Genomic DNA, 21562 nt, shown 5'->3' with positions numbered 1-21562 from the left:
TATTCTTCTCAGAAAGAAGTCACAATATATGACTTAGATATCACATCTTTGCTTTTTATCTTATCCTATGTATTAGAAACAACCTTCATTTCAAATACTGAAACCCTGGAGGGAATGCGATTGCCGACTCCCCTCCAGCGTTGCCTTAAAAGGAACTTGTTTTCAAAAAATAAAACCACCATATCATCCTAACAATGCCCTGTACTGTTTCTCATAGATGTCAGCATGTATCCCAGGCAAGCCAGTCCAGTCTGATGATTAAGTTATGCACTAATGTATGTAGTATGTGTGCCTGCACTGCTGGCTGCCCATAATGGCTGTCCAAGGTCTCCTGGGGAAGGAAAGGAAGTGAGTCACGGCTTGTTGACTGTCTGTTGGCTTAAAAAAAAAAAAAATCAACTTCATGCTGTATTTCTCGTAAAAGCACTAATTCAAAGCATGTTGTCTGATGACAATTTCAATGTGAGACCTCCATGCAACATTCATGATCTTTGTTCAGTAGAGGGTTGCAAACAACCATTCACACTCACATTCATACCTATGGACAATTACCCGGAGAAAAACAATGCGGTGGAATCAAACTTGGGTCTCCTAGCTGTGTGGCCTGTGCGCTGACCACCGTGCAGGTTATTTGTTCTTATTTTACTGGAGATATTTTTTAACATATTTATTGAGTGATAATAAGAAAATTAAGGGCTGCACGGCGGTTGAGTGGTTAGCGTGCAGACCTCACAGCTAGGAGACCCAGGTTCAATCCCACCCTCGGTAGAGTTTGCATGTTCTCCCCGTGCATGCGTGGGTTTTCTCCGGGTACTCCGGTTTCCTCCCACATTCCAAAAACATGCTAGGTTAATTAGCGAATGTGAGTGTGAATGGTTGTTTGTCTATATGTGCCCTGTGATTGGCTGGCCACCAGTCCAGGGTGTACCCCGCCTCTCGCCCCAAGACAGCTGGGATAGGCTCTGGCAAAGATGGATGCATAGATGGATATTTTAATTTTGTTATTCATTTATTCATTTTCTACAGCTTATCCTCAGGAGGGTCACAGGGGGTGCTGGAGCCTATCCCAGCTGTCTTCAGGTGAGAGGCGGGGTACACCCTGGACTGGTGGCCAGCCAGCCAATCACAGGGCACATATAGACAAACAACCATTCACACTCACATTCATACCTATGGACAATTTGGAGTCGCTAATTAACCTAGCATGTTTTTGGAATGTGGGAGGAAACCGGAGTACCCGGAGAAAACCCACGCATGCACGGGGAGAACATGCTAACTCCAGGATAGGCTCCAGCACCCCACGCAACCCTTGTGAGGATAAGCGGTAGAAAATGAATGAATGAATGGAAAAAAAGAAAAAGTAATAAAATTAAAAAAATTATTTTTTTTTAAATTAAACAAAAAAAAAAAACTTTAACTATATTAGGAAAGCAGGAAGTGAACAAATGTAACAGTTACTGATTGTAAAAGTACCAGATGGAGGGGTAGGATTTAATAAGCTTTGCTTCTTCCTACTCCTTTTGGACATGTGGAACTGTGAACTGATTATGGGATGCATTCAATTGTAATCTGATGTTGCATGTTCAATTGAAATAAAACCATTACCATTACCAAAATGAATGAATGAATCTTCAGTGGAGGAGACGATCAATTAAACACAAATTACGACAACAAAGAACTCTTTGCTACGACTATTTTATTGCTCTGAAAAACAACAAAACAGTAAGTAAGTTATATATTCATAATATTCAACTCTATCATGATGAGCGCAAATGAAAATACTAGTACACTTCTACTAAACTACATTTGAAAAGCAAAATAATGCACGATGCTGCCAAGTGTATACATCTCACTGTCACGTGTACCTAAAAAAAAAAGGAAAATATATTGGCGGGTTTACATTTAGAAAATATTTGTCGTCTTTATCATGTTTTGTACAAATGAAAATGATTAGTCACCTTAGTTACATCATTTGACTGCCTTTTTCCTTAAATGCAATTAAAAGTTACGTCGCTAGAGAAGAAGCCTTAAGAAGCGAAAAGTCGTTTTTTTTTTTAACTAGCGTGATTAAAAGTGTTCTTTTCCTTTTCCGTTTAGTATTCATCAATACCCTCTTCCTCTTCCTCGTCATACTTCCGCTTGAGGGAGTGTTTCTTCTGCTTGCCCCTGTGTCTTCGTTTACTAGCGAAGTCTGGGTCGGCCTCCCTCAGGTGCACCTGCTCGTGGTTCTTCAGGACTCCCGGTACGGAGAAGCCCTTCCCGCACGTGTCGCAGGTCCAGGGCTTCTTGCACGAGTGTGTCCTTTTATGGACGTTGAGATGCGACGCCAGCTTGTACGTCTTCCCGCACACGTCGCAGCTGAACGGGCGCTCGTTGGTGTGCAGGCGGATGTGAACCTTCAGGTTCCCGACTTGTGTGAAGCTTTTCTCGCATATGGAGCAGCGGTACGGTCTCTCTCGGGTGTGGATGCGGAGGTGGACTCTCAGGCAGTACTTGCTGGAGAACTTCTTCTGGCAAACCGGGCAAGGGATCTTGGCTTTCGGGATGTGGTCCTGCTGGTGCCTCTTCAGGTCGGATAAGTACACAAAGGTCTTCCCGCACTGGGAGCAGAGGTACTGGCGGTCCCCGATGTGGTAGCCCATGTGTCGCTTCAGCAGGCTGGGAACCAGGAAACGCTTCCCGCAGCGCTCGCACATGTGCGGACGATCTCTGGTGTGCCAACGCTCGTGGTTGGTGAGCTTGAACGCGGTGGGGAAGCTCTTGTTGCAGTGCTTGCAGGGGAACGTCATCTGACTGGTGTGGCACTCCATGTGTCTCTTGAAGTAGGTGGACTGCGTGAAGCCCTTGTTGCAGATGTCGCAGTAGAAGGGCTTCTGGCCGCTGTGGGCCAGCATGTGCTTGGTCAGGCTCTGCAGCTTGGCGAAGCATTTGCCGCACTGCCCGCACGCGTACGGGCGCGCCGTGCTGTGAGTCTTCAGGTGGTTGTTGAGGAACGCCTGAGTGCGGAAGCTCTTGCTGCACGACGTGCACATGAAGGGCTTCTCGCCCGTGTGGATGCGCTCGTGGTCCATGAGCTTGGACTGGTACGGGAAGCTCTTGTCGCACATGCTGCAGTGGAACCTGTCGGCCGGGGGTCTGATTTGTTTCTTCCTTCTGATGCTGGGGCGGCTGTAGTCGTCATCGCTCAGTCGGTCCAGAGGAAGCGGCGGCAACGCCGGGAGAGAGATGGTGTTGGTGGCGATCTGCGACACCCACTGATGCAACGTGACTCTCTGTGTCTTTTGGCCGTCTTTTGTCACGGTTGTACTCGGCGAGGCCGGGACCGTTTTGATGGGTACCGGGACCACCCGAAAGGGAATTGATTTCAAGGGGGTTCGTTTCGAAGCTTCTGACGGTGGCGCTTCTGCTGTGGTGGCAGCGGGAAGCTCTTTCGGGGCGCTCTTCTCCTCAGAGGACACAGCAGACCCAACATCTGCTGCTTTATCAACAGGGATGCCGTCAGAGTCGTCAGACATGGCGGCCGGCTCGTCGTGATCAGCGAGCGGGGGCAGGCTCACAGGTGGAGGAGTGATCACCACGATCGGCTTCGGAGGCGGTGGTGGTTCGACGGGTTTGGGTCGGAAGGCGAGGGAGGAGAGGACGCAGTCGCCGACTGAAGATGAGATGGTTGCTGTGGAAATGGAGACATTTTTGTTCATTAACGTTGATTGGCAGGGGCTGCACGGCGGTCGAGTGGTTAGCGCGCAGACCTCACAGCTAGGAGACCAGGGTTCAATTCCACCCTCGGCCATCTCTGTGTGGAGTTTGCATGTTCTCCCCGTGCATGCGTGGGTTTTCTCTGGGTACTCCGGTTTCCTCCCACATTTCAAAACCATGCTAGGTTAATTAGCGACTCCAAATTGTCCATAGGTATGAATGTGAGTGTGAATGGTTGTTTGTCTATATGTGCCCTGTGATTGGCTGGCCACCAGTCCAGGGTGTACCCCGCCTCTCGCCCATAGACAGCTGGGATAGGCTCCAGCACCCCCGCGACCCTCGTGAGGAAAAAGTGGTAGAAAATGAATGAATGAACGTTGATTGGCTAACTACAAGATGCTAGTATTAGCATCATCAGGGGCGTAAGTAGGTTCTGAGGATGGGGGGGGGGGGGTTAGCCCCCCTGGAGATGCACAGGATATGAATGAATGTAGTAGATGTAGTAGTAGTAATGTAGTAGTACACACTGCACTACACTGCAAAACCGCTGTTCAAGCTCTGCAACCATTGTGTCCAGTGGACAGTGATCAATGATATAATAATCATTATTATATTATTAATTAGCCTATTATTATTACTATTATCATTATTCTTCTTCTGATTATGACTACTATTAGTAGTAATAGTAGTAGGCTAGTATTAGCCTGCTTATTGGCTTGCTTATTAGCCTGCTTTTGTCCAATTATATAAAATTTGTCAAAGATAAAAAAAATCTATAAAAACTTTTTAAAATTCAATATAAAAATTTAAAAAATCAATATAAAAATTAAAAAAATCTATATAAAATTTAAAAAAAATCAATAAAAAATATACAATTATTTAGGGGGGCTTAAGAACATTTTTAGCCCCCCTAAAATAGGTATAATGATGCCACTGGGCTTCCTTGTTGATTGTTTCCAGACTCAATTGTGATAAGTGAATTTCCGCAAAGTAGAATATATCAATATTAATGAATATTATATTTAATAATTATGGCATAGTAAACCTGCTTACACTCTTATGCTTTTAAACATGATGAGAGACCTAAAGACATGGAATAACAACCTTACAGTCATGTAGTACCCAATATAGTAGATAGAATCCAAGAATATAAGACATAGTACAGTAAATAATAATAAAAAATAATAATAAAATAATAAAAATGATAATAAAATTAAGAAAAAATTAATAAGAAAATAATAAAAATAATAATAAAGTAAGAAAAATAAGCAATAATAAAATAATAAAATAATAAAATAATAAAATAATAAAATAATAAAATAATAAAATAATAAAATAATAAAATAATAAAATAATAAAATAATACAGTCAAGCAGTTCCGGGTCCCTGCAGTGTCAGAGTAACATGTCTTTATATTTTTCCTCAAAACATCTTATATTGTATGCATCTCATACCTTTCCCACTAAGGAGACCCTTGGACTGCTGGTACAGGAGGAGGTTCTTAAGGTCGGCACCTTCAGGGATGAAGCCTGCGCACGCTTCCAGCACTGCGGGATCCGATGAGATCATGGCGCTCAGCTGGAGGTCGGAAAAAATGACTCAAGTGATGCCGGGAGGCGACTTGGATGGATGACCGCATGGTGGGAACATACCTGGGAGAGATTGGGAACAGGAAGGAGTTGCTCCAACTTGCAGACCAGACCGGCGGTGAGCGTCTGCATCGCCGTGTCGAACTTGGTGCCGTATTGAACTGGGAACACTTCCTGTGGGTGGAGGAACACTGAGGTTTAGGGACTGGCACCGTTACCATGGACACCAGACATACATTTTCTATAACGCTTCCTCTTTACGGTCAAAACCCACACAAGGACGGGTGACAACATAGAAACTCCACATAGAGATCTCCCAATATGATGCAGATATGCTGCCTATATGCTTTATTAATTTCTTTAATATTTAATAATACAACTACAGCAATTTTTAGTATATCAGTATATCAAATATTAGTTGTGCAGTACCTACAAATGCCTTTATGATATAAAATTTAAGTTAATAAAAAAATTAATAAGGCTGCACGGCGGTCGAGTGGTTAGCGCGCAGACCTCACAGCTAGGAAACCAGGGTTCAATTCCACCCTTGGCCATCTCTGTGTGGAGTTTGCATGTTCTCCCCGTGCATGCGTGGGTTTTCTCCGGGTACTCCGGTTTCCTCCCACATTCCACAAACATGCTAGGTTAATTGGCGACTCCAAATTGTCCATAGGTATGAATGTGAGTGTGAATGGTTGTTTGTCTATATGTGCCCTGTGATTGGCTGGCCACCAGTCCAGGGTGTACCCCGCCTCTCGCCCGAAGACAGCTGGGTAGAAAATGAATGAATGAATGAAATAAATAAATAAATAAATAAAATATAATAAAATTAGGAGCTGCACGGCGGTCAAGTGGCTAGCGCGCAGACCTCACAGCTTGGAGACCCGAGTTCAATCCCACCCTCGGCCATGGGTGGGTTTTCTCTGGGTACTCCGGTTTCCTCCCACATTCCAAAAACATGCTAGGTTAATTGGCGACTCCAAATTGTCCATAGGTATGAATGTGAGTGTGAATGGTTGTTTGTCTATATGTGCCCAAATGAATGAATGAATGAATAATAAAATTAATTTTTAAAAAATTTAATTAGGGCAAAATGAATAAAAATAAATAAAAAACGGTTAAAAATACATAAAATATATTATTTAATATTATACCTAACATAACAACAGTACAACCCCGCATAGAAAACCTATGTATAGATATTGGAATATATATACACACACATCAGCTTTCATTCTACTGTACATGTAGCCATATAAGCTACAGGCTACAGCACGCTGTACCTTAAAGAAGTGCTTCCTCTCTGTGGGGCTTTTCAGCAGATTCTGGACCAGCACCATGAAGTTTGTCTGACATTTCTCCACTTCTGTGTCCTTTTGTGACAAAAACATTAATTAAAAAGCGCCTCTCCTCTTACCTGATGCTTCATTTTGTCCGAGTCTTACCCCTGCTGGTGTAGCCATCTTCAGCTTGTTGATTAGAGTTTGAATAGCTCGGGCATCTGGTTGCTCGTCCCGTTGGAGCAAATCCAAAATGATCTAATATGAAAATAAATCAGTTATGTCGTACAGGTGTTTTCAAATGATACAGCAGCTTGAGAAAAATAAAGTAAAACAGCTGTATTGAAAACAAAGTATGGGATTATAAAGGAAACATCTACTCACTCTGGCCCTCAAACCCAACACAAGCTGGGCGGTCTGCTTGAAACTCAAAAGTTCCGGGACAGTCTGCGTCACCATGGTGACAAACTCCTCCACCTTCTGGTACTGCTTCACATCCCTCTGCCGCACCACCTGCCACATGTAGGAGTACGTCAGCTGCAGAGGGGAAGCCATCAGCTGGAGGGAGGAGAGGGGTAGAGACCCTCCGACACCTGGGGGATATCCAGAGATTGAGTCTGTAAATGTATGCCCCATACCAATAAACAGTTTTTGTTTCATACTAGCAATCTTCACTCGCTAAATGTACTGCAAAAAAGGTCAGTAAGGATAATTCATAATGCCGCCTACAGAGAACATACTAACTCCTTATTTCTAAAATCACAAATACTTCAACTTGCTGATATAGTTCATCTTCAAACAGCTAAAATAATGCATAAGGCTAAAAATAACCAATTAAAAATGTCATTCAATACTTCTCTACAAGAGAGGAGAAATATGATCTCAGGGAAGAAGTACATTTGAAACACTTCTATGCTAGGACTACGTTAAAAAGCCATAGCATTTCAGTATGTGGAATCAAACTATGGAATGGATTGAGTAAGGAAATCAAACAATGCACAACGATGAGCCAATTCAAGAAACAATACAAGCAGTTGATGTTTGCTAAATACAAGGATGAAGAGTCTTCAACCAGTCATGATGTGCAATATATATATATATATATATATATATATATATATATATATATATATATATATATATATATATATATATATATATCACTATATTGACACTTACTATGGTACACATTATGTCATTGTATGGTCATATCACCTCGTACTTCGGCACGGGACAAAAATTATAAAATTTAAAAATAAAAAAAATAAATAAAAAAACTTAAACTGTATTACGGAAAGCAGGAAGTGAAATAAATTTTAAAAAATCATTAAAAAATGATTTTTTTCCTATTTATTTTATTATTTTTTTTGAAAAAATTCTATTAAATTCTAAAAAAAAATGTAAACAATTTTTTTATTATATTAGGAAAGCAGGAAGTGAACAAATGTAACATGGTTACTATGGTAACCATTATGTCATTGTATGGTCATATCACCTTGTACTTTGGTACATGATAAAAAATAAAATAAATAAATAAAAATTAATAAAATATATAAAAATTATATTAGGAAAGCAGGAAGTGAACAAATGTAACAGTTACTGATTGTAAAAGTACCAGATGGATGGGGTAGGATTTAATAAGCTTTGCTTCTTCCTACTCCTTTTGATGCATTCAATTGTAATCTCATGCATGTTCAAATGAAATTAAACCATTACCATTACTATGGCGATGCTTTCATGTTCTACTGTACGGATCCACAATCAGTATTGTTCAAAATGGGAATGGGAATGGGAATACATTTTTTGGGAAGCCCAGTACACCACAACCGTTTTTGAGCTCACGGACAGTTTCTGACAATGCACTAATGAAGAATAAGAGATGAATTCCATTGGGGATGCCTGCTTTATGGTCATGGTAATGGCCATGTGGGCACGCGCTGTTTCTGCAGCTGAAGCCGGAAGTTGTCATCTCTGCATACAGTCTGCAAAAATAAGGCTCGGATGTGCATGTCTGCGCTTGCGTGTTCAAACGGGAACGCGTTGAGCGCCAAACTGCATCCGTTATGTATATATAAAGGTTTTTCTTTTTCAGAAAAAAAAAAAAATGAGTTCGACATGAGCAGCAAAGCTACCACGCAGTTGCCGATCAGCACATCCGGGTGTGCAGCGTTGGATTTGAATCAAGCAAGCGTCTGCATGGTCTTGTTAGCCAGCTTACTCAATTTTACTGACAAATTTGAGTTTAAGGAACATATATGTTCGACTTTCTGGGTTAGGGTGTAGCATAAAACCGGACCATATGGATTCCGCATCCTCTTATTCTATGACAACTGCGCTTGGCGGCAGCTCTTGTTAGCATGCTAGGGTTAGCTTAGCAACTTACCCAGACCGTCGGACCGCCTCTCCATGATGCGCCCACGATCTTCGTTGCAAAACCACAGTATATAGTACAACGCTTACATATAAAGCTTAAGATGTGATGTCCACTTAGAAATCTCTAATAAAAACAAAATAATAGTCCTTTTCCCGTCCGTCAAGCCAGGGAGAATAATGGCGACCGTGAGTGGAGGCTTTCCAAAACAAAAGCCCCACTGTTTCCGGCGGAAGTGAGTGTGTAAAATAAAAGCTGAAAATGACGCGTTCATGTTCACTCGGAAATGTCATTACGACTAAATAATCAAAAGTTAAGGTTAATACAAACAAATGTTTGAGCTTCAAAGGATTGTCCAATTGTTATTATTGCATTTTGTCTGTGGAAAGTAAATATATCAATTTAATTTCTGACGCTTTTCTGCTTGTCTGTAAATTCAAAACACAAAAAGAAGACATCAATAAAAACAAACACTTTACAACCATGAAAATGAGATTCACAATAAACACACACAGTGAATGCACCATTCATAAAGTGACTCAATACAACAGCAGAAGTGAAGATGAATTTATTTAAGTGAGGCAACAAATACAACTGATCATACTGACAGCTGTTTCTAATATTTGGAGCCTGTAGTGTGGTTGAATAAGCTGAGCAAAATATTAGGAACACCTGTATGTGATGATATAGGCGTTCTTTTTTTTCAAAAATAACAAAACAGTACAAAAAGAAAGTGTAACTGTTGTTATATCTCACACTGACATATAAAATGTGTGACGTTTGTGTAGCAAAATAACATTTCAACAAAGGTGTTCTTGGAAAGCAGTCATCCCGATATATCAAAAACTGTTATTGAAATATGAATCATCCTCCGTCGTTGAGTTGCTGCGGTCTGCGGAGATTCCTCGCGTGTTGATTCATCGAGCTCTGCCGACATCAGTCGTTGTTTGTGAGTGGCATTTCCTCCAGCCTACGGCCACGTCTTTTGTGGCGAGAACAAGCCCCCTCTTATGCTCCTCGCTGAGCTCATGCCATCCGTCCGTCCGTCCGTCCTTGTCTGTATCTCCTCTCCATGCTCCTGTCGTCTGTGACACATCTCGGACAAGAGCGCTCACTCTCCGCTGAGTCTCATGACTGAACTGGATTGACTCAGTGAATGAGGCATTAAAAAAAAGTCCACTTCTCTTCACTGTGGTCCAAGAAGAAGAAGACGGCGAAGAAGAAGAAGAAGCGATAGATCACTCGGGACACAATGGAGGGATTCACATCGCTATCTGTGCCATCTGTTGCTGAGCTTTGATATACAGAGTGGGACTCTTGTTGAACGGCGGTTGTTTGTGAGCAGCTGTTGCCAACAACAAGTGCAAGGGTCGCACACATGTGCGTTCTCATCTCATCTTAATAATATACACAATGTGGGAAACCCCGATGCTAAATCCTCAGGCTCCTTTGTAGTATACATGAAGACTTTGTCTTTGGGAGTCCATTCTCAAGAAGAGCACATGTAAAGGTGAAAGGTCACCAGATCGTGCTACTCCAAAACAGGCCTGCTGGGCCGTTGCTTTGTGCACGGCGAACAGAAAACTGTTCCAGAACAATCTTTTCCGATTCCTCTTCATCCGCTTTCATGCCCCGCAATAGCGTCCTCCCCTGGGAGACTGTTGGCGTCCGTTTGAAGCGGTATAGAGACAGACACACCCGGAATCACGTAACAAGGTGCGGTCAGTTGGACGCTCTCGGCACGGCGCTCTGGTAAATGGCGTCTGGATTTGACCTGAAGTGTGAGAAAGGACGGAAATGGGACAATTAGTTAGGATATGAGAGAACGGACGTCATTAGGTGAGCTAATAGGGGAGCCTCAGAGCGCTGCTGAATATTTGATGAGCGCTTGTTAAGAGGAATTTCCTTTCAGGAAGTGCTCACTTGGACGAGAGTACATCATCATTCAGGCTTTATTGGAGCGGCCTCTGGAGATTTGATGTTGTTAATGGGCAATGTACCACCAAGCTCTATACAGGGTATTTTTTTTGTCATATTACATTTTTTACCTGAGGCAATTCCATAGATAATGCTAATGGTAATGGTTTAATTTCATTTGAACATGCATCAGATTACAATTGAATGCATCACATAATCAGTTCACAGTTCCACATGTCCAAAAGGAGTAGGAAGAAGCAAAGCTTATTAAATCCTACCCCTCCATCTGGTACTTTTACAATCAGTGACTGTTGCATTTGTTCACTTCCTGCTTTCCAAATATACATTTTTATATATATTTTGTATATATTTTTATTTATTTATTTTATTTTTTATCACATACCAAAGTACGAGGTGATATGACCATACAATGACATAATGGTTACCATAGTAACCGTCAATATAGTGATATATAGCACATCATGACTGGTTCAAGACTCTTCACTTCACTTCCTGCTTTCCCAATATAATTTTTAACATTTATTTGATTAATTTGTATTTTTTATAATTTCTTTAGATTTATTGTTATATTTTATAAACATGAAAAAATATATATTTCTCTCTCTAATTTATATATATATTTTAATTAACATATTTGCTTTTGCATATTATTCTATATTTTAATTTAATTTGATTATTTTCACATAGTTTTCTATGCATTTTTAAATGAGTGTACAGAGCTGCATGACAATACAACAATGACAATATAATGTTTAACATTTATTTTTTTCATTTTTTTAAATTAATTTTTTTAGATTTATTGTTATATTTTATAAACATAAAAATATATATTTTCTCTATAATTTATATATATATTTTAATTAACATATTTGCATATTATTCTATATTTTCATTTAATTGGATTATTTTCACATAATTGTCTATGCATTTTTAATGTACAGAGCTTCATGACAATACCTGTTATAAAAATTTACATGTTTATATTAGAGCTGTCAAATGATGATCTAGCCAATAAGAAGACATTAGCAGCTAAAAAAAATTAATTTTGCCGTGAAACCGCACAAACCGGTGGCAAAGCATACATGCACACTGTCCTCTATTGATGGAAAAGTCTAAAATGGCTGGAGGAAGAACTGGAGGAATGATGCTACCAAAACTGATCGTTTGCATGACACAACTTCAACATCCCCCTCCCCCCACTCACCCGCCATACGATGAGCGCGACGCAAGCTGCGACTGGAATGAAAACCAGCAGCAAAGGCGTTCTTTTCCACCATCTGTATTCCCGACCTTCCTGGTGACCCCCTATGAGAAGGACATGTTATTGGAAAATTTCCTGACTATAATTTCACGGGGAGAAATATGATCACAGATGGAGCAATTCCCCTGATCGTTAGCTATTGAACACGACCACAGTGATACATTTGTACTGTCCAAGTATCTTTCACACTGACCGCATTTTTAACTGAATAAATTGAAAACTTCCCTACTGAAATACAATTTTCTTAGAAATTTTAATCAACAGAATTCCTTTTCCTGGTTATGACAAAAAATCCATCCATTTATTTTCTATGCCGCTTATCCTTACTAGGTCCGCGGGTATGCTGAAGCCTATCACAGCTGTCTTTGGGCAAGAGGCAGGGTACAACCTGGACTGGTCGCCAGGGACTCCAAATTGTCCATAGGTATGAATGTGAGTGTGAATGGTTGTTTGTCTATATGTGCCCTGTGATTGGCTGGCCACCAGTCCAGGGTGTACCCCGCCTCTAGCCCCAAGTCAGCTGGGATTTCTTTAGTTTTTCTATTTTTCTACGCGACTAAAATTACATTTCATTTTCCTCCTGATATTTCACGTTTATTCTCGTAAAATTCTAAATTTTTTCTTGATACAATCTGTAAAATTTTTACTTTTTTCTTGTAAAATGACAACTGTTTTTCTGCAATCTGATTTTCCAAAAATTATAAATGACAACTTTATTTGTTGTTTGTTTTTTGTCCTCTTAATATTTTACTTTATTCTTGTAAAATTGTTAAAATTACTGCCATTTTTGCTGTTTTTGTACCATGCGCCAATAAAACAACAGCAGCGGGCTGTAAATGGACCCCTGTCCGCATTTTGGACGCCCCTGATTAAGTCTCAGAATACTCAGAATTTGCTTCAAGATGCATATTTTTTTACGAATAATAGGTCGTAGTCAACCACCTAACAGCAATCATTTATTGATGAACTGAATTAACGATAGCGAGAGGCGAGGTATCATTCAGACTCACATTCATACCTATGGACACCAGGCCTATTATTTAGAGGTGCTTCAGCCCCCCTCAATAATTTGATATTTGTTTATTGATTTTTTTTGACAAAAAAAATCTCCTAAAAATTTTATATAATAGGGCAAGAATAGGAGTTAAAATAAATATTCACATTACCTGTCATTAATTTATAATTTACTACTACTAGTAGTAGTAATAGTAGTAGTAGTAATAATCAGAAGAAGAATGATGATAGTAATAATAATAGGCTAATTAATAATATAATAATGATTATTATATAATATAATAATGTAATCATATCATAATATAATAATATATATTACATATATTATATAATATATATATATCCCTGTTCTTGTTCGTTATTTGTTTTGGGGATTTCCTAATGTCTACTACATTCATTCATATCCTGTGCATCTGCCGGGGGCAAAGCCCCCCCTGTCCTCAGAACTGACGCCCCTGCCTATGGACAATTTGAAGTCGCCAATTAACCCAACATGCATGTTCTGGAAATGTGGGAGAAAACCCATACATGCAAAGAACATGCAAAAAAAACATGCAAACTCCACACAGAGATGCCCAAGTGGAGATTCAAACCCAGGACCGTCACAATTTCCTAACCCTGCAGCCGTGAATCATCCACATTAAATTTCCACACCTGAGCTGCGTCCATAAGAAATGCAAAATGTTGTACCTGGTGTTTGCTGCGTGTTGACACACGGCGGCGGCTTGCAGGAGAAGCTGGAGGTTTCCTCACGTGCAGCATGGAGGACATTCCCAATGTAGTCAAAATAGAGTGCGGTCTTTAACTTCTCTTCCTGGTAGTGACACTGGAAGACTTGCATTGCTGTTTCCTGCAGGACATGCAAGACATCTCATAATGTGATCAACTGCAGGCTTTTTTCCATTCAACGAGGAGGCGGCTGATGGCTCACCAGCTCCCCGTGGTCAAAAGTGAAACGTAGGCTCTTGAGCATAGCGATGAAGACGACGATGTTGTCCTTGTTGGAGGAGATGGCGCCAAACATGCCGGCCAGGCGGCCAAGACTTTGCTCCAAGGGGTAGATGTTTAACACCACCCAGCAGGCACCAGCCTGAGAAGCAGGGATGACATTTAGCCTTGTTTTATTCATGTTTAACTTCAATTGCGGGCGGCACGGCGGTCGAGTGGTTAACACGCAGCTAGGAGACCAGGGTTCAATTCCACCCTCGGCCATCTCTGTGTGGAGTTTGAATGTTCTCCCCGTGCGTGGGTTTTTTCCGGGTACTCCGTTTTCCTCCCACATTCCAAAAACATGCTAGGTTAATTGGCGACACCAAATTGTCCATAGGTATGAATGTGAGTGTGAATGGTTGTTTGTCTATATGTGCCCTGTGATTGGCTGGCTGGCCACCAGTCCAGCGTGTACCCCTGCCTCTCGCCCAAAGACAGTTGGGATAGGCTCCAGCACCCCCCGCGACCCTCGTGAGGATAAGCAGTAAAAAATGAATGAATGTATTAACCCAGGCTGTATGATGATAAGTGATTAGCACGCGGACCTCACAGCTAGGAGACCGCGGTTCAATTCCACCCTCGGCCATCTCTGTGTGGAATCATGTTCTCCCCGTGTATGCGTGGGTTTTCTCCGGGTACTCCGGTTTCCTCCCACATTCCAAAAACATGCTAGGTTAATTGGCGGCTCCAAATTGTCCATAGGTATGAATGTGAGTGTGAATGGTTGTTTGTCTATATGTGCCCTGTGATTGGCTGGCGACCACCCAGGGTGTATCCCGCCTCTCGCCCAAAGACAGCTGGGATAGGCTCCAGCACCCCCCACAACCCAAAATGAATGAATGAATGAACTTCAATTGCCGCATACATACCACTTCTTTGGGAATGTACTGAACTGGAATCTCATAATCCGAGGGAACGTTGTGCTTCTGTAACAGAAATATTCCCAATTCAGTGCGAAGATCACACAAAAACAAGCAATCTCAGGGGGGTGGGGGTTGGATTATGCGCCTCACCAGTAGCGACAGTTTGCTCACATCATCAGTTATTGGCGCTCCGAATTTCCCCGTGCACAGATTCAAACTCGTCAACAAGTGGCTCAAGAAGAGGACACAGTGTGCCTGGAAGATCTGCAGAGAAGTGGCGTGAGATACACCTGAGCAACACAATGGAAGCTGTTGTGCATGTCATAATTAGCATTACCACAGCATGTGTACATCATGTTGAATTCAAATGTATTAGGAAAAACTGAAGGTCAATATTGGCTCACATGCTCATCTGCCTTTGTCAACACGGCGAGTGAAAACAAACACATAAAAATAGTCGTCATAAAAGTAAATATTCTGGAAGATACTTTTTTACAGCTGAACATAACTATATAGACATGTATACAGCTGACAAGATACAAATATAACACAAGGTAAGAATACAGACTTACTTTCTCCCTCATATGGAGCACAAATGCAAGGTTGCCCAAACCCGCAGCATGAAAGTGAGTCTTTGGAGTCCAAAAGCTGGAGATAACTGGGAGCTTCTGTGAGTGTGTGTGTGTGTGTGGGGAAGGTCCAAGCAGTGAAACTTGAGGCTGGGCCGTCCGTCTGCCTCCCTCCGAGCAGACTGGCGAAGCCTTTTTGACGAGCGTGGAGAGGCCGCCTACAGGCTGAGTCACCGTGTCACACGTTGACCACGTCTGAGACTTTTTGCATCGACTCCCACAGATCAATCGCTTCGTCACTGGAGCGTGGGCGGACGCTCTATAGGGAGGGGGTTGCGTTCCACTGGGTTATCCCCGAGAGATGCTCAATGAATGCAAATGCGTGCAGGTTGGAGGACTTTGTGGCTTTGATATTCAAGCAGGCTCTACTGTTTCTAGGATTCTAGTGATGTGCAGTTACAATTTGTAGAGAGGATACCTTCATATTTGGGGTCCCTTGTAGAACCCCCCCCCCCCCTCATTGATTTCCATTAAATCAACTGAAATGACCATACGATCATACTTGAAACCACTTCACCTAAAAGATAATAATGTATTATTATTATTGCAATAATGCATCATACTGACAGGTGTTTGGAATATTTTGACATAACCGTATTATATTTGATTTATTGTTCATCTGGTTGCTCATACAAGGCAGTTCATAATTGTTATTATTGTATATACAGTATTGTATATACACAATAGAATGAGAACAGACATTACATTAATTAGGGTGGCAGGGTTTGGAAAAAATATAATATTATTTTTTTAGAACATGTGATTAAAAATATGTATTGATTTTTAAATATTTTTTTTAAATATTCAAAAATAAAACATTTATTAATTAAAAAATACAAAAATTAACATAAAATATATTATATATTTATATATATATATACATATATATATGTGTGATATATTGTGTGTTGTCACAAAAAAGTAATTAAAATTAATAAGTAAAAAAACATTTATTATTATTAATATTGTTTCCTCCCCCATTCCAAAAACATGCCAGGTTAATTGGCGACTCCAAATTGTCCATAGGTATGAATGTGAGTGTGAATGGTTGTTTGTCTATATGTGCCCTGTGATTGGCTGGCCACCAGTCCAGGGTGTACCCCGCCTCTCGCCCAAAGACAACTGGGATAGGCTCCAGCACCCCCGCGACCCTCGTGAGGAAAAGTGGTAGAAAATGAATGAATGAATTATTATTGTTGTTTTAATCCTCAAATTCAGTATTATATATTGTGCGATATCACAATATTAAAAATAATTAAAAAAATATCCCTTTTAGTCTGTACATGCAGTATTATGTATTGTTTGATATCACAAAAATTTAATTAAATAATCAAAAATTAAATAATAAATAATTATTATTATCATTTTAATCCTTAAATTCATGTTGTGTGAAATCACACAATTTCAATTAAATTAAATATTGATTATTGTTTTAAATATTTAAATTCACGATAATAAATGTGTGAGGTCAAAAAATGTAAATACCCCCCCAAAATTGTATGTAAACTGTAAGCGAATGACTTTTATGACTTTGTTTCTACGGGCCTTTGTTGTTGGGCGTCTGGCTCAGTCTGTTTTTGGCTATGGACAAAGGCACTCAGGCACGGATGACACACGGCTATGTTGACAGGCCAGTCATCTCTGAGCTCACATGCTTTTCGTGGCTCTGTCCCCTTTGGAGTGCTTGCCTCCCAAAAAAAGACGGTGCATCATGGGGCCCGCACTTTTGCTACGCACCCCTCTGATCCCCCCTCTTAAGGCTGGGACGGCAGCTGAGGGAGATTAGAGAGGGCGAGGACGCCAGAGAACAACAACACCAGCAACTTAGAGAGCGCTGGTTCAGATTGGAGGTTTTGGATCTCGAGTCACCTTTCCTTGGATGTGCTTCATTTTTGGGCTCAGATACCACTTGATGAACCGTGTCTATGGTTTTTTAACGCAACGAGTCTTCACTAATTTTGGCTATGAGTTGCTTCGGGTACCGCCGAGAGCTGAGCAAGTACGAAGATGTGGACGAGGATGAGCTTTTGGCCTCCCTCAGCCCCGAAGAGCTGGCTGAGTTGGAGAAAGAGCTGGTGGACATTGACCCTGATGCCAACGTGCCCATAGGACTCCGACAGAGGGACCAGACGGACAAGACCCCGACTGGCACCTTCAGTAGAGAGGCCCTCATGAAATACTGGGAGAACGAGACGCGGAAAATCCTGGAAAATGAAATTGTTGGAGGAAGCCCTAAAGGGGTCAGTAGCAACTTTTATTCCCTAGATTTTTTAGATGAATAATTATTTGCGTCATTTGAAAATGTGTGTCGAGACAGGATGAAGAGGAGGATGAGGAGGAGGAGAGTGTGATAGGCAGAAACAGCGCATCAGAGGATGAAAAAGATGACGAAAGTGAGAAAGAACAGAAAAAGTTCATGCAGGAAGATGAGGAGGATGAAGAAGAGGAGGAGGAAGAAAGTGAGGAGGAGGAGGAGGAGGAAGAGGAGGAGGAAGTCGTAACCGAGGTGGACAATGACGAAGAGGAGGAAGAGGCTGCTAACGTGTATCCTCAGATGTTGCTAAAGCCGCAGAGGGTGGAGCCTGTAAGACTAACCCCTCCCCCTCCACCTCAACCTGCGGACCCCAACGCAAACGGGAACCCCACCGTTGTGGACGAGGCTCTGCAGCGGGTGCTTCGCGACGACCCCGAGCTCACAGAGGTCAACTTGAATAACATTGACGACATCTCGCAAGTACGCAAAAACGCCCCAAACAAGTCAAATAAAATGCTGATAAAATAGCATCACAATACATTCTATCAAGTGCTATTCAAGTCAAGAAGAAATATGATCATAAAAAAGTACAGTGGAAGTTAGCGGTTAGCATGTTTTTGATTAACGCCAAAAATTTACGCTACAATTTTGCTTCCGGTTAGCATAAAGTAGGCTGCGTGTCTTGTCATGTTAATACATAGAACACATTGTGAGTCCAACTGTATTTACATAACAGGTTTTACAATTTTAAGATTATTGTTCCCAAAGACACCATGCGTCAGTGAGACGCCACACGGACACCACCTTCCTGTTTTGCCATGAGTTATTTCCTGAATTCAGTTGTGTTACATACATTCTTTATGCTAATGCTGAGAAAACACTATTGAATTCAAGAAACAAGTCATATCAAAACAGGAAGGTGGTAGTGGTGGTTGATCTTGCTGCCGCATTGTATCTTTGGGAAAAGACACGTGACCTTAAATGAATGTAAATTGTATTTACATGATGTATTAAGGGAAAAATAGATTTGGTTAGTGTGTGTTTTGTTGACGCAAACCAAGGTTTTACTGTACATACAAAACATAAGGCTAATACACTATGAGTGTATTTAAAAAAAAGTGGTCTTACCATCTGACTGAAGTTTCTTACGTTGGGTCAAGAGATGGCCATGTTGGCCATGTTGTTGGTTGGCATGACGACACAGCTGGTTGACCACTTGAAGCTAATAGGCAATGAACCAGGAAGTAACCACAACTAAAAAAAAACAACATTAACGTTACTGATGGTGTCTTCCAAGGATACCCTTATCCGATTCGCAGAAGCCTTGAGGTCCAATACTCACGTGCGACTCTTCAGCCTCGCCAACACTCGAGCAGATGACCCGGTGGCCCTGGCTATCGCCAAGATGCTGCGGGAGAACTCATCAGTCGTCAGCCTCAACATCGAGTCCAACTACGTGAGCGGGAAGGGCGTGATGGCCATGGTTCAAGCTCTGCCGGCAAACAACACCCTGACGGAGCTTCGATTCCACAACCAGAGGCACATATGTGGAGGACAGGTTGGTGAGAAGGTTGACCTGTTTACATGATATATTGTTGATGTCCAACATGGCTGTCCTGGCTTCAGGTTGAGATGGAGATGGTGAAGATACTAAGGGAAAACTACACCTTGATTAAGCTTGGTTATCAGTTTAACCTGCCTGGACCCAGGATGAGCATGACGGGCATCCTTACCAGGAACCAGGACCGCCAAAGGCAGAAACGAATGCAGGAACAGAGGCAGCAACAGGAAGGAGCCACCAACCCTCGGACCACTGCGCTGGTACATCACATACAGAATACTACTTAATACTACAAAACTACTTATTATTATCTTACAGTACGTTTTGACTTGTGTTGCTAGAGAGGAACACCCTGCAACTCACCAAGATCCTCCCCTTGGTCCTCACCCAAAGTGGCTAAGAAGCAAACCCCACCAGCGCCGCCACCACCACCTCCTCCGCCGCCACCCCCTCCTCCACCGCCGCCGCCGCCTCCAGCTCACCAGGAGAAGAAGAAGCCCACCAGGATGATCGCAGAGGTGATCAAATCCCACGAAGCCGTCAGCAAGAAGGCTAAGAGCAAGGGGAAAAAGGGCAAGAAGGGCAAGGCGGGCAAAGACGAGACCACCTGCATCCTCAAGGAGCTGAAGAACGCACTTAGGCCCGTGTCGGCGGAGCGGCGTGGAGGGGAAGAGGGCAGCAGGCCGTCCACGCCCATGAGGTCGGCACACGACCAGCTGATGGATTCCATACGGAACAGCAGCATCCGCAACCTGAAGAAGGTGAGGAAGAAAATCACAATTGTCAGTTGTTGTTACTAGGACAAAGAAAAAGGACAGGGAGGGTTGGCAGGAACAAGGAAGTAACGTGCAAAAAAACACGACATAAATATAAATATTTCTTAAAATTTTTTATATATTTAAAATATTCAATATATTTAAATACATTATTCTGTAGTAAATAGCAGTTTTTCATGCTGGTTACATCACCCCTTGTTGCTGGGCAGAATTGTCGGGAGCAATCATTTATGTAACCAATAAAAAAAACTGTCATGTTTACCATGCCGTTTCCTCGGCAACAATTCATGTTGACTATGCAGTTTTCTTGGAACCCTGCGGCATGCTGCACAAAGCATAGAAAGGACAGGGAGATTTGGCAGGAACAAGGAAATGACTCAAAAAACAACACCATTAAAGTTATATTTGAATGAATGTGGAGTCATAAGGCAGGTATTTTGCAATGCCGGCTAGACATCATCTGAACTGTGAATTCATGACTAAAATTACCCCCCTAAAAAAACAATTAAAAGGAGTTAAGTGTGTGTTAGCTCACGGCTTGTTGTGTTGCCACAGTGGAAAACTGAGCTGCATGTTAGCTGCGAAATTCCACCGCCACTTAATGCTGCTATGAATAGCAAAGTGTCCAGCAGAGTTGTGATAACGGCTGACACGACATGTAGAGACAACACAACACTGATGTCCATGTATAAGTGTAACATATAAAAGAATAACATATAATTTTTATTAATTTTTTTTTTTAACAGGTGGAAGTACCGTTCCATCTACGATAATACAGATGAGGAATCAAGTTGCCATGGTTACTGGGAGTGCAGAGGAAGACTACAAGTGGTTAAAAAAAGTTGGCATTACTGCAATATATTTTACTTTTTAATTTTACATGATTTAAAACGGCATTTGTTTACTGATTTTTTTTCTTGTAAACTTGTAAATATGTCATGCTCTTTGTTCTAAATACATACCTTTTTGGAGTGTTTTTGGGCCATTATTTTTTTATAGTAAGATTTTATTTTGGTGATGAGTTTTGACACGGTCGAGTGGTTAGCACGCAGACCTCACAGCTAGGAGACTAGGGTTCAATTCCACCCTCTGCCATCTCTGTGTGGAGTTTGCATGTTCTCCCCGTGCATGCGTGGGTTTTCTCCGGGTACTCCGGTTTCCTCCCACATTCCAAAAACATACTAGGTTGTTTGGAAAAATATAATATTGTTATTTTTTAGAACATGTGATTAAAAATATGTATTGATTTTTAAATATTTTTTTTAAATATTCAAAAATAAAACATTTATTAATTACAAAATTAAAAAAATAACATTAAATTGTTATATAATATGTGATAT

At 41.4% G+C, this 21562-nt stretch overlaps 3 protein-coding genes across 18 annotated transcripts in view; 1 reads left to right on the top strand and 2 right to left on the bottom strand.

The window, feature by feature from the left end:
- Window positions 1-1691: 1691 nt before the first annotated feature.
- si:dkey-14d8.1 (zinc finger protein 502) overlaps window positions 1692-21562 on the bottom strand; it is a 23342-nt gene continuing 3471 nt past the window's right edge. For 4 of the 16 annotated variants that reach the window (XM_058077115.1, XM_058077107.1, XM_058077114.1 and 1 more), the window contains 10 exons: window positions 20485-20547; window positions 19810-20198; window positions 19228-19703; window positions 19014-19139; window positions 6950-7158; window positions 6731-6823; window positions 6569-6658; window positions 5349-5459; window positions 5151-5274; window positions 1692-3670 (listed from right to left, as the gene is read on the bottom strand). In XM_058077115.1, the coding sequence (XP_057933098.1) occupies window positions 2094-3670; window positions 5151-5274; window positions 5349-5459; window positions 6569-6658; window positions 6731-6823; window positions 6950-7120 (2166 nt within the window). In that variant the 5' untranslated portion in view covers window positions 7121-7158; window positions 19014-19139; window positions 19228-19703; window positions 19810-20198; window positions 20485-20547 and the 3' untranslated portion in view covers window positions 1692-2093. Of the gene's footprint in view, window positions 3671-5150; window positions 5275-5348; window positions 5460-6568; window positions 6659-6730; window positions 6824-6949; window positions 7159-8948; window positions 9147-19013; window positions 19140-19227; window positions 19704-19809; window positions 20199-20484; window positions 20548-21562 lie in introns of those variants that run through there. The other 12 variants (XM_058077117.1, XM_058077108.1, XM_058077109.1 and 9 more) reach the window with 9 other exon arrangements.
- Window positions 9496-17344, bottom strand: LOC131132393 (uncharacterized). The gene is made up of 8 exons (XM_058077984.1): window positions 17320-17344; window positions 15575-15796; window positions 15153-15292; window positions 15009-15065; window positions 14081-14239; window positions 13840-13999; window positions 12079-12179; window positions 9496-10710 (listed from the first exon to the last, which is right to left on the bottom strand). The coding sequence occupies exons 1-8, from the start codon at window positions 17342-17344 to the stop codon at window positions 10552-10554; spliced, it is 1023 nt and encodes a 340-aa protein (XP_057933967.1). The 3' UTR covers window positions 9496-10551.
- On the top strand, window positions 17386-21305 carry lmod2b (leiomodin 2 (cardiac) b). Its single transcript, XM_058077120.1, has 6 exons — window positions 17386-17871; window positions 17949-18365; window positions 19183-19443; window positions 19512-19706; window positions 19788-20207; window positions 20969-21305. The coding sequence occupies exons 1-6, from the start codon at window positions 17596-17598 to the stop codon at window positions 20993-20995; spliced, it is 1596 nt and encodes a 531-aa protein (XP_057933103.1). The 5' UTR covers window positions 17386-17595; the 3' UTR covers window positions 20996-21305.

The sequence above is a fragment of the Doryrhamphus excisus genome, chromosome 7 (genome assembly GCF_030265055.1).
Source record: "Doryrhamphus excisus isolate RoL2022-K1 chromosome 7, RoL_Dexc_1.0, whole genome shotgun sequence".
Classification (NCBI taxonomy): domain Eukaryota; kingdom Metazoa; phylum Chordata; class Actinopteri; order Syngnathiformes; family Syngnathidae; genus Doryrhamphus; species Doryrhamphus excisus.
This window is presented reverse-complemented; position numbering and strand designations above follow the sequence as displayed.